This window comes from Leucoraja erinacea, chromosome 11, assembly GCF_028641065.1.
Source record: "Leucoraja erinacea ecotype New England chromosome 11, Leri_hhj_1, whole genome shotgun sequence".
Classification (NCBI taxonomy): domain Eukaryota; kingdom Metazoa; phylum Chordata; class Chondrichthyes; order Rajiformes; family Rajidae; genus Leucoraja; species Leucoraja erinaceus.
Window position 1 is genome coordinate 52,433,966 of NC_073387.1, and position 13,546 is coordinate 52,447,511.

The following is a 13,546-nucleotide window of genomic DNA, read 5'->3' on the forward strand; positions in this document are numbered from 1 at the left end:
GCCGGAGCAACATCACCCGGTGAGAACGGCCAGGAACATCGGGCCTCCGTAGAGGCAACTGTGGAGGCCTCAATAGGCCCGACTATGGGTGAACTGGGGTTGGGGACTGGACTTTGTGCCTTCCCTCATGGTGGGAGCCATTGTGGGGGGATGTTCTTCGTGTTTAAGACTCTCATTGGTGTTATGTCTGTATTCTGTTTTTTTGTGTGCTGCAAAATGGCAAAAAGCATTTCACTTCACTACACCTCGGTGTATGTGAATGTGACCAATAAAAAATACCTTCGAAATTCACAACTTTCTGGGTGTAAAAGTTTTTTTTCACCTCAGTCTTAAATGGCCTCCCCTTTATTCTAAGTGTGGCCCCCTGGTTCTGGACTTGCCCAACATTGGGAACATTTTTCCTGCATCTAGCTTGTCCAGTCCTTTTATAATTTTATATTTTTCTATAAGGCTCCCCCTTGTCCTTCTAAACTCTAGTGAATACAAGCCTAGTCTTTTCAATCTTTCCTCATATGACAGTCCCGCCTTATTTGTTCCCATACTCCAAAGACGTAAAGGTTTGTAGGTTAATTGGCTTTGTTAAATTGTAAATTATGTGTGTAGGATAGTGTTAGTACATGGGAATCGCTGGTTGGTGCGGACTCGGTGGGCTGAAGGGCCTGTTTCCGTATTATATCTCTATATTTAAAAAACGAAATATCAAGAGGTGTCATTGTTGCCTTACCTAGTAAAACAATGTAAGGTGCAATAATGCTGCCAGCTCTGGAAGCCATTGAACTCACTCCAAAACCTGTGTTTCTCAATGGGGTTGGATACAGTTCGGAGACATAGGCAAATATCATGGAAAAAGCGCATGTGCTTCCCAGTTTTCCAATTAACACCAGCACTGTAGAAATTGGATGATCTAGAAAAAGCAGAAATAGCTGTATTAATGCTATCGGTCTGCAAGCGGCAAGTTGTGTGGATTTGTCACAAACGTAACAGAAACAGTAGCTTTCCCCAGTTCAGCTCAGTTTAGTTTATCGTCACTAGGTGCAGTGAAAAGCTTTTGTTACGTGCTAGCCAGTCAGTGGAAAGACATGTTCGCTCCAATCATCTTAGCTCCAAAGAGTAAACATTGGAAAACTTTTGTGTCTTTTCTCTGCCTTTAAAATTGGTTTGTGTGGATTTATTTTTGAAATAAAGGAAGCAATACAGTGTATTTCATCTTTACGAACTGACTGGGCTTTATGATGTGATTTTCGACACATAGTTGGAAGAGATGGTTGCCATTCAATGAAGCTTATTCATTTGGTAGCCCAGACTGTTAATTGCTTTGATAAATGGCACTGCGGCACTGTGGCGCAGCGGTAGAGTTGCTGCCTTACAGCGCCAGAGACCCGGGTTCAATCCTGGCCATGGGTGCTGTGTGGAGTTTGTACGTTCTCCCTGTGGCCTGCGTGGGTTTTCTCCAACAATGTATAGGTTTGTAGGTTAATTAACTTGGTAAAATTGTATATTTGTCCCTAATTTGTGTAGGATAGTGCGAGGGTTACTGGTCGGCATGGACTCGATGGGCCGAAGAGCCTATTTCTGCAGTTTGTCAAAAACTAAACTAAACTAACCTAAACAAAACTGAAATATGATGTTCTCCAGACATGCTGCCTGACCCACTGAGTTACTCGTGCAATCTGTGTCTATCTTTAATGTTAAAAAGCCAACAAATACTGTACCATAAAAAGACACATTGTGCTGGAGTAACTCAGCAGGTCAGGCAGGATTTTTGGAGAATAAGGATAGGTGAGGTTTCAGGTCAGGACCCTCCTTCAGACACTGCATCATGTTGGTGCAGTGGAGGTGGTATTAAGTCCATAAATCTATACAGGAAAGATATAATGTGGCAGTCCTCCTTGTGACCACGTGCGTTTTCTCCGGGTGCTCTGGTTTCCTCCCACACTCCAAAGGCATACAGATTTAGAGGCTTTTATAAAATTCTAAATTGTCCCTAGTGTGCAAGATAGTGTTAGTGCACTGTAGAAGTAGTGTGAAACTTACTTGATGGTATGAGGTTCATGATGAGCAGAACACCTCCACTTAGAGCAAGAATGCCTACATGGCTGAGCCTGCGTGGACATTTCTGGAGGATAAGCCAGGATGCGATATAACCCGGAATCTCAATGGCACCAAAGAGGAAACAATTCAGATAGTCGTTGCCATGGAGTTTGGGGACGTTCAGAGACAGACCAAAGTATCCAATTGCTACAATCATCCTGTGAAATATAAGGCAAAATACTTCTTGTCAAACACTTTTTTTTTAATGTTCTCCCAATCTGTTTTTGTTGTCTTGCTGAATCTCATTGGCTGTAACTCGTTTGCACTTAGCCCACAGCCAACAATGTTTCCGTCATCATTGTTACTTTTTTGCATCTTTTTCATTCATTCGATCGATATGAAAGTAAGCATGCAAGTACAGCAGGCAGTGAAGAAAGGGAATGGAATGTTGGCCTTTATAACAAGAGGAATCGAATATAGGAGCAAAGAGGTCCTTCTGTAGTTGTACAGAGCCCTAGAGAGACCACAACTGGAGTATTGTGTGCAGTTTTGGTCCCCTAATTTGAGGAAGGACATTCTGGCTATTGAGCGAGTGCAGCGTAGGTTTACAAGGTTAAATCCCGGGATGGCGGGACTGTCATATGCTGAGAGAAGAGAGAGAGTCAAGAGAGAGTCAATTTAATTGTCATTTGGACCCCTAGAGGTCCAAACGAAATGCCGTTTCTGCAGCCATACATTACACACAAATAGACCCAGACACACATAATTACAATTTTACATAAACATCCATCACATAGATAAAAAAAATTATCTCTCCACTGCACATTTCCCCTCCCCCCGATGTCAGAGTCAAAGTCAAAGCCCCCGGCTGGCGATGGCGATTGTCCCGCGGCCATTGAAGCCACGCCGGGTGGTGCGAGGTCGCACACCGGGTCTTGTTGTTGGAGCCCCCGGTGTGCGCTCGCAAGTACCCGCGGCCATTCCAGCCGCGCGGGGCGGTGTAGTGAGGCCCCGCTCCAGGAGCTCTTCGACCCCGCAACTCGGGCGGGAGAATTCTCCGTTGCAGGAGCCCCGAAAAGCGGTCTCTCTCCAGGGATCCGCGGGCTCCTGGCGCCGCTGTCCGCAGACCCGCAGCAGCAGCCCCCGACTCAGCAGCGGCATCGGCAGCAGCAGCAGCAGCAGCAGCGTTCCTCCACCGCTCCAGTCTCGGCCAGCTCCGCGACGGCAACGGTGAGTCGGCACCTGAGTCCCCGGTCTTGTAACGACAACGGAACCCGACGAGAAAAAGTCGGGTCTCCAGTGCAGGGAGAGATTTAAAAGTTTTCCCCCCCCTCCCACCCCACCCCACCCCCCCCACACACACACCCCAACAAAAAATAACAAAAACTACATTAAAACACAGACATAAAATAATAAAAACGCGGACAGACTGCAGAGGCCGCTGCTGGCCAGAGCCGCGCCGCCTACCGGAAAGAATGGAGCAGCTGGGCTTGTACACTCTGGAGTTTAGAAGGATGAGAGTGGATCTCATTGAAACATATAAGATTGTTAAGGGCTTGGACATGCTAGAGGCAGGGAACATGTTCCCGATGTTGGGGGAGTCCAGAACCAGGGGCCACAGTTTAAGAATAAGGAGCAAGCCATTTAGAACGGAGAGGGGGAAACACTTTTTCTCACAGAGAGTGGTGAGTCTGTGGAATTCTCTGCCTCAGGTTGGAGGCAGGTTCTTGTGATGCTTTCAAGAGAGAGCTAGATAGGGCTCTGAAAGATAGCGGAGTCAGGGGGATACAGGGAGAAGGCAGGAACGGGGTTGTGTTGAAAGTGATGCCAAGTTAAACGGATCTCCTCTACTGTCCCAGCAAGAATTTTATGGTCCTATCTGGTACACAGGACAATAAAACTCTCTTGACTTGATCCATATCCTTTAATTCTCAGCACTTCCATGTGCCTATCTAAAAGCCTCTTAAACACCACAAAACAAACCAAATCTCTCCCTCTAGCTGAAACGCTCAAATCTAAGCAGCATTCAGGTAAACCTCCTCTGCACCATTCCCAAAGCCTCCACGTTTCCTGCATTGGGGCGATCAAACAAGAGAGCTAGATAGGGCTCTTAAAGATAGCGGAGTCAGGGGATATGGGGAGAAGGCAGGAACGGGGTACTGATTGGGGATGATCAGCCATGATCAGCTTGAATGAGTCGAATGGCCTACTCCTGCACCTATTATCTATTGTCTATTGACCAGAACTGTACGCAATACTCCAAATGTGAGCTAACCAAAGTCCTATAGAACTGTATCATGACTTCCTGACTCTTAAAGTCCCTCACAATGAAGGCAAGCCATAGGCCACCTTTACCACCCTATCTACTTGTGCTGCCATCTTCACTGAGCTATCAACTTGGACTACAGGATCCCTCTGTACATTAATGTTGTTAGGGGTTTGTTATTAACTGTATACTGTTACCATAACCTCACAAATGCAACACCTTGCAGTCTCTCAGGCTAAACTCCAACTGCCATTTCCCTTCCAATTTCTGCAATTGATCTATATCCATTATATCTCTGACATCCTTCCTCACAGTCTGCAATTTCTCCAATCACAGTGAGGAGGTGCCTGGCGAACTCACTGTGGTGGATGTTAAATTTGTGTTTATTGTGTGTATTTGGTATTTTTATTATATGTATGAATGCAAGGCAACGAAATTTCGTTCAGACCGAAAGGTCTGAATGACAATAAAGGTATTTGATTTGATTTGATTTGATTTGATTTGATCTACATTTATTTCGAGGTTATTTACATCCAGATGTCATAGAAACATAGAAAATAGGTGCAGGAGTAGGCCATTCTGCCCTTCGAGCCTGCACTGCCATTCAATATAATCATGGCTGATCATCCAACTCAGTATCCTGTACCTGCCTTCTCTCCATACCTCCTGATCCCTTTAGCCACAAGGGCCACATCTAACTCCCTCTTAAATATAGCCAATGAACTGGCCTCAACTACCTTCTGTGGCAGAGAATTCCAGAGATTCACCACTCTCTGTGTGAAAAATGTTTTCCTCATCTCGGACCTAAAAGATTTCCCCCTTATCCTTAAACTGTGACCCCTTGTTCTGGACTTCCCCAACATCGGGAACAATCTTCCTGCATCTAGCCTGTCCAACCCCTTAAGAATTTTGTAAGTTTCTATACGATCCCCCCTCAATCTTCTGAATTCTAGCGAGTACAAACCGAGTCTATCCAGTCTATCCATGTCACAAACATCAGATGTCCCGCGCATATTATGGTTTGTAGGTTAATTGGCCTCTGTAAATTTCCCCTAGTATGTACGGAGTGGATGAGAAATTAGATAATATAGAACTGGTGTGAACAGGTGATTGATGGTCAGCATGGATTTGTTGGGCGGAAGGGCCTGTTTTCATGGTGTATTTCTAAACTAAACTAAATAATTAAAACCCGGTCAGTTGAAAATATTTAGAGACTAGTTTAGTTTAGTTTGGTTTAGAGATACAGTATGGAAACATGCCCTTCAGCCCACCATGTCCTTGTCGACCAAGGATCACCCATACACAAATTCTGTTATGCCAGCTTTGCATCCTACACATTAGGGACAATTTACAATTTTACAGAAGCCAATTAACCAACAAACCGGCACGTCTTTGGAATGTGGGAGGAAACAGGAGCACCTGGAGGAAACCCACGCGGTTACAGAAAGAACGTACAAACACCGTACAAACAGCATCTGTGATCAGGATCGAACCCGACTCTATCGCAACGCCACTTGTCCGATAAAAGAACATATTGCTCACAGATATTTTTTAATAAACACGTCTGAATATTATTCTTGAATCTCATACTTACCATATGAGCATGCTAATGACCGTGATGACTAGGATATTGCGAGATTTTATCAATTGAATAACTGGAACAGATTTTGCTTGTTTATTCTGCATATGTTCAAGCTGGAAGAAAAACAGAAGATTCAACATTGCATCGGCTCTGCAGAAAGTGTCAGTATTGTTATCCACATCTCCTGATTCATATTGGGCATGGGATGGTCCAGAAAATGATTATTCACAGTTTGTCTGTGAGCTTGTGAATGAATGAATGAATGAATGCATGATGAAACTTTATTGTCACATGTGCCAAGTAATTGTGATATTCTTTGTTTTGCACACCCAAGGTAAATAGAAGACACATGAAGGGCACTAAAGTTACAAAGTATCCAACGCCAGGTCCCTCTCCTCTGTCCCCCCCCCCCCCCCTCCCCCACCTCATGGCTGTGTCCCCATACCGAGTCCTCCTTTGTCAACCCCCCCCCCCCCCCCCCCCCCCCCCCCCACCCCCCCCGCCTCATGGCTGTGTCCCCATACCGAGTCCTCCTTTGTTCTTGTATACAGCTTATACACAGCTCTGCATACAGCTCTGCATACAGCTCTGTATACAGCTTGTATACAGAGGATTGAGCGAGGTTGCATAAACATTGCAAGGATGATATAAAAATCTTGGCACCACCTCCTAAATCTCAGCATCGTTCGTCTTCCCCAAACTGCTAGCAAATGCCACCTAGTGGAAATTGAATTTAAACCCAATTAAATTTCTGGCTTTATAAAAATATGCTAAATATTCTCCCACATTTACATTCAAATTAGACACTGTACAGATCCAAAACTGAATCTTGATTAACGGTGCAAACTCCATAACAGTGCTCTGAAATCTAACTAGAATTTTTATAAAAATGTGCAATTTTTAAACACATGTGGATACAAGGAACTGCAGATGCAGGATTACAAATAAGACACAAAGTGCTGGAGTAATTCAGAGGGTTAGGCAGCATCTCTGGAGTGCATGGATCTCTGGAGAATTTTTAACAATTTTAGTAGAGGAACTACTCTCCAGTATTGGTTAACCTTTGTGGAGATAACTTCTTGCATCTAATAATTTCTAGATTGTGACGTGTGTATCACACAAGGGGCGGGTGGTAGTAGAGTTGCTGCCTTACCGTGCAAGGGACCCGGGTTCAAACCCGATTACAAGCGCTGTTTGTACAGATTTTGTACGTTCTCACTGTGATCGCATTGGTTGTTTCTGGGTTCTCCAGTTTCATCCCAAACTCCAAAGACAAAAAGGTATGTAGGTTAATTTTCATCTGTAAATTGTCCCTAATGTGTAAGATGTAGTGTACGAGGTGATCGGTAGTCGGCATGGACTCGATGAGCCGAAGGGCCTGCTTCCACAATGTGTCTCTAAAAGATAAAGTAAAGTCTAACTCAAAAGCTCAATATTTTTCTTTTCTCAGTATCACAAGCAATAGAGCTGTTTTCGCTAGAATTTAGAAGATTGAGGGGGGATCTTATAGAAACTTACAAAATTCTTAAGGGGTTGGACAGGCTAGATGCAGGAAGATTGTTCCCGATGTTGGGGAAGTCCAGAACAAGTGGTCACATTTTAAGGATAAGGGGGAAATCTTTTAGGCCCGAGATGAGAAAAACATTTTTCACACAGAGAGTGGTGAATCTCTTGAATTCTCTGCCACAGAAGGTAGTTGAGGCCAGTTTATTGGCTATATTTAAGAAGGAGTTAGATGTGGCCCTTGTGGCTAATGGGATCAGGGGGTATGAAGAGAAGGCAGGTACAGGATACTGAGTTGGATGATCAGCCATTATCATATTGAATGGCGGTGCAGGCTCGAAGGGCCGAATAGCCTACTCCTGCACCTATTTTCTATGTACCTATGTATCTATCTATGAAAAGCAGCAACTCTACTGCTGCACCACTGTGCTGCTCTATTTGTGCAGTTGTTATGGTAAAGCTGCATTTTTGTCATGATATTCATGCCAATTTTTTTTGCAGTGAAATCTGGTCGGGTGGAACTGCAGATGCAGGTTTATACCAAAGAGAAACAAAGCACTGGAGTAACTCAGCAGGTCAGACAGCATCTCTGCAGAAATTGAAAAGATGACAATTCCACTCAATGAGAAAAGTGTTGCTCTGTATTGAAGAACTGAACAACCACATAGGAATGAAATAAATGGTAGGTAGACAAAAGTGCTGGAGAAACTCAGCGGGTGCGGCAGCATCTATGGAGCGAAGGAAATAGGCAACGTTTCGGGCAGAAGCCCTTCTTCAGACTGGGTCTTGCCCCAATACCTCATCGTCAGTGAAAAGTGCTGCTGGTGGTGTGATGCCATTTTTCTTTGCCATTAATCGAATTATTGATTCAGCTTCCTTTACCCTTCCCTTGGACAGTAGCCAGCGTGGAGATTCAGGAATAAACCTAGAATGAAACAAGGTATTCTGTAACAGAATTATTGAAGCATCAAAGGGCTTGTGAAATTACTGCCACTATATTTTTAACAATAGAATATGATACGATAAAAATGTATTCATCCCCCGGAGGGAAATTGGTCTACCAACACAGTCACAACACACAAGGTGCAAGAACACTTGAAATTAACATTACATTAAAAGTGAGAAAAAAATAAAAAGACTAGCGAATGTTGGCTGCAAAGATCGAAGCTTGCTCTAGTATCTTTGGCAGGCTGGCTGCCATGTGCACAGCGCCTTAACCGGGACAAGCGAACAAACAAACAAACAGATGCAGGCTCATCCCATGGGCAGGCAATTCTAAAAATAGTCTCCCTACTACACACCAAAGATCTTAGAGCGGAACACTATAATCTTTGCTCCACACCGGGTCCCCCTTTGTTCTCCCACCGTTGCTCACAGCGGTCCGCCCACACCGGGTCCCCATTGATTTCCCCCCCACACGCTCATCGCGGGTTGATCGCCGAGGCTCTCGCTGCTGCCAAGGCTCCCACCGCCACCAAGGTCCTACCACCACCCAAGGCCCCCACCGCCGCACATGTTGAGGCTCACGATGCCGCTGAGGCCCTACCACCACCCAGGCCCCATCGCCGCCCACGCTTTGGCACACGATGCCACCGAGGCTCCTGCTGCCACCGCCAAGGTTCCCATCGCTGCCGCCAATGAAGCTACTGCAGCCCAGGTCAAAGATTATAGAGCGGAGCAAGATGACCCACTCAGCGAAAAAAGCGTAGTATGACATGTGTGATTGTCGATGCCATTTCACCGGGCTGCCCCCACACTGTCATGGCGTCCACATCTACAGCTCACTGTTCGGTATAAATTGCTCTAATCGCCAATGTGGACAACTCAACTTGTTTTTCTTCAGTTCCCCAACAACAAAGAAAGGTGAGGAACTAGAGGAACTATTATTGTTTTCTGTCGATATTATTCTGTCCTGAAAATGTTATTTCCTGTTCCCCTATCACCACTCGTTGGGAAACTAGGATTGTCGGTACATTAGAAAGTTACTAGATTTTTTTAATAGATCTACACTTACCACAATATTAAAGTCATCAATTTTTGTTCTTCTGTACATTTTTGTTTTTGTTCTTGTAAGGCAGGAGTCTCCAAAATATGGTCCATAGGACACATCAGGCCCATCACGAGATTATAAGATCAGATTCGAGTCGGGGAGTGCAGCGGCCCGGGGCTGCTCTTAGTGTTGTTACCAGTTAGATCCCTCGAATTCTTAGAGCCGAGACATCACTGGGCCGCTGTGAAGAAGGGTTAAATGGTGCGGTGTGGGGATCGGCAGTGGTCAGAATGGGACGGCTGTGTGTTATAACGTGCCATAATTCCTCTCTCTCCCCCATCTCTCTCCCCATCTCTCTCTCTGCCCCTTCTCTCTCTCTCTCTCCCTCTCTCCCTGTCTCTCGCTGTCTCCGTCTCTGCCCTGTCTGCCTCTCTCTCTCTACCCTGAATAAAGGAGGTGGGATGTCAAATGGGATGGTCGAGGGTGGAGTTAAAGGGAAAGGGTTTCTTAAATGTGTGAGCAAAGACAGAGGGGTGTAAAATGAGGGTAGAAGCAATAGGTAGCAAGGTGAAAAGTAAAAGTGGCAGACAGACAAATCCAGGGCAAAAATCAAAAACGGCCACTTTTCAACATAATTGTATAAGGGGTAAGAGTGTTGTAAAAACAAGCCTGAAGGCTTTGTGTCTCCATGCAAGGAGCATTTGTAATAAGGTGGATGAGGTGAATGTGCAGATAGCTATTAATGACTATGATATAGTTGGGATCACGGAGACATGGCTCCATGGTGACCAAGGCTGGGAGCTGAACATCCAGGGATATTCAATATTCAGGAGGGATAGACAGAAAGGAAAAGGAGGTGGGGTAGCGTTGCTGGTTAGAGAGGACATTAACGCAATAGAAAGGAAGGACATTAGCTTGGAGGATGTGTAATCGATACGGGTAGAGCTGCGAAACACTAAGGGGCAGAAAACTCTAGTGGGAGTTGTGTACAGGCCACCTAACAGTAGTAGTGGAGTTGGGTATGGCATCAAACAGGAAATTAGAAATGCGTGCAACAAAGGTAAAACAGTTATAATGGGTGACTTCAATCTACATATAGATTGGGTGAATCAAATTGGCAAGGGTGGTGAGGAAGAGGATTTCTTGGAATGTATGCGGGATAGTTTTCTAAACCAACGTAGAGGAACCAATGAGAGAGCAGGCTATTCTAGACTGGGTATTGAGTAATGAGGAAGGGTTAGTTAGCAGTCTTGTTGTGCGTGGCCCCTTGGGCAAGAGAGACCATAATATGGTTGAGTTCTTCATTAGGATGGAGAGTGACATTATTAATTCAGGAACAAGGTTCCTGAAATTAAAGAAAGGTACCTTTGAGGGTATGAGAAGTGAATTGGCCAAGATAGACTGGCAATTGATTATTAAAGGGTTGACGGTGGATATGCAATGGAAGGCATTTAAAGACTGCATGGATGAACTACAACAATTGTTCATCCCAGTTTGGCAAAAGAATAAATCAGGGAAGGTAGTGCATCCGTGGGTAACAAGGGAAATCAGGGATAGTATCAAAACAAAAGATGAAGCATACAAATTAGCCAGAAAAAGCAGCCTACCAGAGGATTGGGAGAAATTCAGAGTCCAGCAGAGGAGGACAAAGGGCTTAGTTAGGATAGGGAAAATAGATTATGAAATAAAACTGGCAGGGAACATAAAAACTGACTGCAAATGTTTTTATAGATATGTGAAGAGAAAAAAATTAGTTAAAACAAATGTAGGTCCCTTGCAGTCAGAAACAGGTGAATTGATCATGGGGAACAAGGACATGGCAGACCAATTAAATAACTACTTTGGTTCTGTCTTCACTAAGGAAGACATAAATAAGATGCCGAAAATAGCATGGGACCGGGGGTCAAATGAGATGGAGGAACTGAGTGAAATCCAATTTAGGTAAATTGAATGCATCCCAGGTAAATCATGTCTGACGAATCTTAGGGAATTTTTCGAGGATGTAACTAATAGAGTGGATAAGGGAGAACCAGTGGATGTGTTATATCTGGACTTTCAGAAGGCTTTCGACAAGGTCCCACATAAGAGATTAGTATACAAACTTAAAGCACACGGTATTGGGGGTTCAGTATTGATGTGGATAGGAACTGGCTGGCAGACAGGAAGCAAAGAGTAGGAGTAAATGAGTCCTTTTCACAATGGCAGGCAGTGACTAGTGGGGTACCGCAAGGCTCAGTGCTGGGACCCCATCTATTTACAATATATACTAATGATTTGGACGAGGGAATTGAATGCAACATCTCCAAGTTTGCGGATGACACGAAGCTGGGGGGCAGTGTTAGCTGTGAGAAGGATGCTAGGAGGCTGCAAGGTGACTTGGATAGTCTGGGTGAGTGGGCAAATGCATGGCAGATGCAGTATAATGTGGATAAATGTGAGGTTATCCACTTTGGTGGCAAAAATAGGAAAGTAGACTATTATCTGAATGGTGGCCGATTAGGAATAGGGGAGATGCAACGAGACCTGGGTGTCATGGTACACCAGTCATTAAAAGTAGGCATGCAGGTGCAGCAGGCAGTGAAGAAAGTGAATGGTATGTTAGCATTCATAGCAAAAAGATTTGAGTATAGGAGCAGGGAGGTTCTACTGCAGTTGTACAGGGTCTTGGTGAGACCACACCCGGAGTATTGCGTACAATTTTGGTCTCCTAATCTGAGGAAAGACATTCTTGCCATAGGGGGAGTACAGAGAAGGTTCACCAGACTGATTCCTGGGATGTCAGGACTTTCATATGAAGAAAGACTGGAGAGACTCGGCTTGTACTCGCTAGAATTTAGAAGATTGAGGGGGGATCTTATAGAAACTTACAAAATTCTTAAGGGGTTGGACAGGCTAGATGCAGGAAGATTGTTCTCAATGTAGGGGAAGTCCAGAACAAGGGGTCACAGTTTAAGGATAAGGGGGGAAATCTTTTAGGACCGAGATGAGGAAAACATTCTTGACACAGAGAGTGGTGAATCTCTGGAATTCTCTGTCACAGAAGGTAGTAGAGGCAATTTGCTGGCTATATTTAAGAGGGAGTTAGACGTGGCCCTTGTGGCTAAAGGGACCAGGGGGTATGGAGAGAAGGCAGGTACAGGATACTGAGTTGGATGATCAGCCATGATCATATTGAATGGCGGTGCAGGCTCGAAGGGCCGAATGGCCTACTCCTGCACCTATTTTCTATGTTTCTACCCGATCTCTGCCTTTCTCTCTTCTCTCTCTCTCTCTACTCTCTCTCTCTCCTCCTCTCCTCTCTCTCTCTCTCTCTCTCTCTCTCTCTCTCTCTCTCTCTCTCTCTCTCTCTCTCTCTCTCTCTCTCTCTCTCTCTCTCTCTCTCTCTCTCTCTCTCTCTCTCTCTCTCTCTCTCTCTCTCTCTCTCTCTCTCTCTCTCTCTCTCTCTCTCTCTCTCTCTCTCTCTCTCTCTCTCTCTCTCTCTCTCTCTCTCTCTCTCTCTCTCTCTCTCTCTCTCTCCTCTCTCTCTCTCTCTCTCTCTCTCTCTCTCTCTCTCTCTCTCTCTCTCTCTCCTCTCCCTCTGCCCTATCTGCTTTCTCTCTCTCTCTCGCTCTGTCTGTCTCTGCCCCATTTGCCTTTCTCTCTCATACTCCCCTCTCTCTCTCTCTGCCTGAGAGTTGGCAGCCCTGCTAGTGTCTTAGTGTCATTATTCTTAGTTAATCCTATATGAGGTTTTCTGTAATTTCAGATCGACAGCGGGTCTAGAATACTCGCCGACAAGATCTCCTACACCAAACTCCGGTGTACTTGTCAACGACCTGCCGTCTTTGTTCTGAACACTGAACTTGACCAGTTTCCCAACAAGCAGACCTATAACAGGCTAAATTGCAATGCAGTTCCAACGCTATTTGACATCCCGAACACGCTGAAACGTCTGTTTTCCCAACGCAGGTTACTCAAGAGGAAGAAAGAGAACCTCCCGTTACCCACACAATATTGTGCAAATGACGATATATTTATTATTATATATGTTGGACATTTTAGTATGTGTGATGCCGCATGCCCCACCCCTCCCCCGCAACCACACGTTGGGGGAACCGACCCAACGGGTCTGCACTTGGTCTAGTAATATATGTGTGTGTGTGTGTGTGTGTGTATGTATATATATGTATATACT

At 44.9% G+C, this 13,546-nt stretch overlaps 1 protein-coding gene across 2 annotated transcripts in view; it reads right to left on the reverse strand.

Annotated features, from left to right (window-relative positions):
* LOC129701814 (organic cation/carnitine transporter 2-like) overlaps positions 1-13,546 on the reverse strand; it is a 64,078-nt gene that overhangs the window by 13,120 nt on the left and 37,412 nt on the right. Inside the window, exons 5-8 of one of the 2 annotated variants that reach the window (XM_055643279.1) lie at positions 8,181-8,307; positions 5,892-5,992; positions 2,035-2,249; positions 725-904 (exon numbers count right to left, since the gene is read on the reverse strand). In XM_055643279.1, coding sequence (XP_055499254.1) covers positions 725-904; positions 2,035-2,249; positions 5,892-5,992; positions 8,181-8,307 — 623 coding nt within the window. The remainder of the gene's footprint in view (positions 1-724; positions 905-2,034; positions 2,250-5,891; positions 5,993-8,180; positions 8,308-13,546) is intronic. The other variant, XM_055643280.1, reaches the window with a different exon arrangement.